The sequence below is a fragment of the Cornus florida genome, unplaced genomic scaffold (genome assembly GCF_030987335.1).
Source record: "Cornus florida cultivar Cherokee Brave unplaced genomic scaffold, ASM3098733v1 CherokeeBrave_3.0.0_Hap2_Chr09, whole genome shotgun sequence".
Lineage (NCBI taxonomy): Eukaryota > Viridiplantae > Streptophyta > Magnoliopsida > Cornales > Cornaceae > Cornus > Cornus florida.
Genome location: NW_026775579.1, coordinates 78,063,177 through 78,067,315, shown reverse-complemented (window position 1 = coordinate 78,067,315; position 4,139 = coordinate 78,063,177). Strand labels below are relative to the sequence as shown.

General features: G+C 34.2%; 1 protein-coding gene across 1 annotated transcript; it reads left to right on the top strand.

Annotated features, from left to right (window-relative positions):
- The first annotated feature begins 2,271 nt into the window (after window positions 1-2,271).
- Window positions 2,272-3,844, top strand: LOC132272913 (probable serine/threonine-protein kinase PBL21). The gene is made up of 5 exons (XM_059773978.1): window positions 2,272-2,484; window positions 2,562-2,706; window positions 3,205-3,332; window positions 3,442-3,568; window positions 3,798-3,844. The coding sequence occupies exons 1-5, from the start codon at window positions 2,272-2,274 to the stop codon at window positions 3,842-3,844; spliced, it is 660 nt and encodes a 219-aa protein (XP_059629961.1).
- Window positions 3,845-4,139: the final 295 nt, after the last annotated feature.

The following is a 4,139-nucleotide window of genomic DNA, read 5'->3' as shown; positions in this document are numbered from 1 at the left end:
TATTATGTCAGATCAGACTAATATCGTATCACATCGACCATGTCAATATCCATCGAGTTCAGTTCGTTAAAGGGTTATGAATGCGTATCCAAATTATCAGATTGGATTTGGATCAATATCAGATACATTGACAAGTCTACAGTGCAAGTTGCCTTGGAGCAGGAGACTTGGCTTTATTTATTCCTCTAATGGGCTAGTGTGGTTTTTTTTTGTTTCCCTATTTGGTAGGCTACCATGGTTTTGCTATAGAATCAATCACAGTCAAAAGGTTTGTCTGGTTTCTTTCAAGAGAAATGGTATGCTCCATATTAAGGATAATGCAAGATAGAGGGGAAAACTGAAATTAAGATGGACAACGTTAATAAGGAAAGATATGATAACATAGGGCTTGTTGAAATTATAAAAAATAGTGCATATTGGGAAAAACATGAGTTGCACAACTGACCGGGGAAAAGGCTTTTATTGAGTTCACTCGAGTATTTTTGTGATTTGTGCTTCAAAATTGTTTTTACCTTTTATTACTGAATTACCTATTACAAAAATAATTTCTATTATTCCACTATTCCTTCATTTTTTATTATTATTTTTTAACTTCTAAACTTGTTATTGTTTGAAATTGATTGGAGTTTTGCTAAATATTTTACAATGATTTAAAATGTAGTTGCACGTTCATGTACTGATGATTTAACATCCACCATGTTACTAAGCCTAAAATTTTAATCCCATTTTTCATATACGAGATCTCTATTGTGGGAGTGGAAGGTGATTATCCTATTCTCATTAATTGGGTCATTAACATCCTCCATGTGAATCTGCTTGTCCAACAAATTTCGTGAGTATTCAGTTTAGATATGGCATTTAATAGCTGTGTAGCTTATTGATAAAACTCCACTGGAGTCCATTTGATTGATCTTATTGATCTCTAATATTGTTTAATTCTTGCATGTCAATTTTTAAATTTTTCCCCCACTTTACAATAAATGATACAAAATTTTGTCCTAATTATTTCAGTCTTATCCTGGATAAAATTTTCTGTGAATTAGGTTCGTTTCTTACCATCTTTTTCTCTTTTGTAATGACATTTTCTAAAAACCCCTTCAACAAGTAAATGGCTGGATAAAAACGATGCCTATTCATTTGGCGCTGTACTTTTGGAGCTAATATCCAAAAGAGTCTTTGAGAGGAACAAAAAGAGTCAGAATCCTGTATTCGGTTGGGCCAATGCTGAATATGAAAAGAAGAAGAAGAAGCATAAGAAATCGTGCTTTAGCTTTGGCGCCTTGAAGTTCTCTGTCGTGCACGGTAGCTTTGAAAAATATTCAAGTTTCAGTCGAAAAGATGGATACAAAATTACTGAGGTGGGCATCCGCTGTGTGCAAGGGTTGAGTGTTTCAGATCGCCTAAGAATGCCAGAAGTTGTTCAAAGTTTGGAGAGTTTAGACGCTGTTTGTCTCCTTAATGATAAAGGTAATTAATCTGATGCTTCTAGATGCTAATGTTGCCCTGCCCTCTACAGGTAGAAAATTCAATTTAGTTCCCTCATAATAGTAATCTACTGGACTCCAAGATAACTTTCATGATGGTGAATGTAGAATTCTGCAAGTATTTTTGTTTTTTAATTTATATTTCCATTGTGAAGTGCAGACTGTGATCGCCTTTTGTTATTGATACCTGATGATCTATTGTTCTCCATATCCTCCTGATTTGATTAATCATTAATGTTACAGAATGCTTTGTTGTCTTTGTTTATATATATATTTCATTTAATGGTTGATGTATTGTTTTGGTTTTCTTTTTCTTTTTCTTTTCACTTTTCCTTGCAGTGCCTTCAAATCTGAATCTTGGTTTATTTACCCGGAAAAAAAAACCTGAATCATGGTTCTCCTCAGGCACTGTTTTGTGGCAGGGAATTCATGCCTTGGAACTGGAAATTGGGTAATTTGTATTGTGGACTGATATTATCTTCAATTTCAGTTCCAGGTTAGTGCTCTCTCGCTGGCAACGCAGCGTTAATGATTTTGTAGATTGTTCTATATTGGTTGAACCATTTTAGACAACTGTTGCACTCAAAGTCCTCATTTGGTGTTAGAATTGCCTTCGTTTCTGTGTTTGTATATAGGAATAAATTTGTTTTGATGTAATTTTACTTACAACGACGCAATTTACATACAAAAAAATGCAGGACATACTCGTGAGTATATTGATTCACATGGTTCATCATACGAAAAGACACGTTATATTCTACCATACAAAACTGAAATAGGACCCTCAATGGAAGGCGAAGGAATAGATCCCAGGAAATGTTCTCCTGAGGAGTTAAAAGATTTAACTGATAATTTTAGTGAAGCAAACCTGATTGGGGAAACCCAATTTGGCAGAGTGTTCCGAGGAAAGAGTCAGCAAGGTCAGGATGTGACTGTGAAGATCTGGGAAGAGGGAGGATTCTTTTTTGTTGGCAAGAATGAAAATCGTTCCCAATTGATGGTAATAACAATTTTTGTTTTTGTTTTTGATTTTTTTTCCCAGTTTAGTTTTTCTATGATGTGTTTCTATCTTCCCAGGCAGAATGTACTTTTCTAAAAGAACCAAGTGTCAACCATCATCCAAACTTGGCCAAGTTGATGCGATACTGCAGTGAAGATAGTCTTTTGGGTGTTGTTTATGATCTTAATACTTTGGATACAGTGCGCCATCTCATACTTAAAGGTACTAAAACTTTTTTCACTTTGATTCTTTTTCTGCACCTAGATTTTATCTTATCATGTATCTCTTTGTTCAGCATATAGATCAAAAATTTCAGTTTATGTTTGAAGAGTTTTTGTGGGGGCAAAAGAATACTTGCAAAATAACAACCATGATCGCAATATAAACTAATTCTGCTGTTCATCATATCATGAACTATGATGACATTTATAACTTTGCCTCGCAGTCAACATCCAATTAATCTTAAACTTGGTCTTAAGCTGATCAGATTAGTAGTTCATTTGTTTAGTTTTGCACCATATGGGATAATATTATTTTTAAAATCTATTCTTTCTTAGAATAAGAAAATTTCTGCTTCCTTTGGACTGCAACCAGTACAAAGTGTGGTGGTTATTTGCTTCAGGAATGTTGTTGTAATTAAGAAAAAAAATTGTTTCTGTTATTTACCAACATTTTTCTTTTCCTTGTTGTCTTTCCTTTTTTTTTTTTTTTTGGGTGTAGATAATTTTTCCTGGCTCCAAAGAATAAAGGTGGCAATTGGATTTGCACGTTTGCTTGAGTTTTTGCATGGTCAATCCCCGGAATACATTGTTCGCAATATTAATGCTGCACATATAATGCTTGATCAGGTTGCTTTTTCTGTCTACATATTCACCGTACCTAGCTTTGCATGAAAATTCATTTTGAAGCAAGGTATCTTGAGAATTTTACATGACATTATGTTATCCTGAAATGCAGGATTACAACCCAATAGTATTTGACTTCGGTATGCTTACTGGTGGAGTTCTCGGTGATAAGACTAGTGCCCCGAATAGTTTATTGCTTGGTTCTTCTGGTTATATTGATGTAAGGATTGCTCAACTTGGTATGTTATTTTGATCTTTGTTGTACAATTTTTTTTAGATAGATAAGTTATTGTCTTCTTCACCAAGAGTTTTCTTGTTTATGAAATTTTGTTCCACTTGTTATGTAATCACTAGAGAATATGCTATATGAGAGGGTGAAAAAAAGGAGAAATGAGAAGTGAAAATCGAACCAGATAAATGGAAATCTTTCTGCATAATCATAAATTTGTTCTTGACTGCTTTTTTTAGTTGAATCTGCATTGCTGAATGTCAGAGGTTTGATCATTTATGTGTGAACCTCTCTTGGATTTTGCAGCCAACTAAAAACTTGGAAGATGATTCTTAGGTTAAAATGTATCACCAAAAAGATGTACTGCCTAGCTCAATGCTTGCTTGAATGATTTTATCAAGCATCGTAACTGACATCATAAAGAAGCTAATAAGCTAACTTTTCACATTATAGAGTAAAGATCCTAGACACTAAAAAAATCCTCCCACAACTTGAGAGGGATTCTGTTATTTCTAAGGGTGACCTAGTTAGGGAAATTCTAAGGGTGACTTAGTTAGGGAAAAATACACGGACCTCTCCTA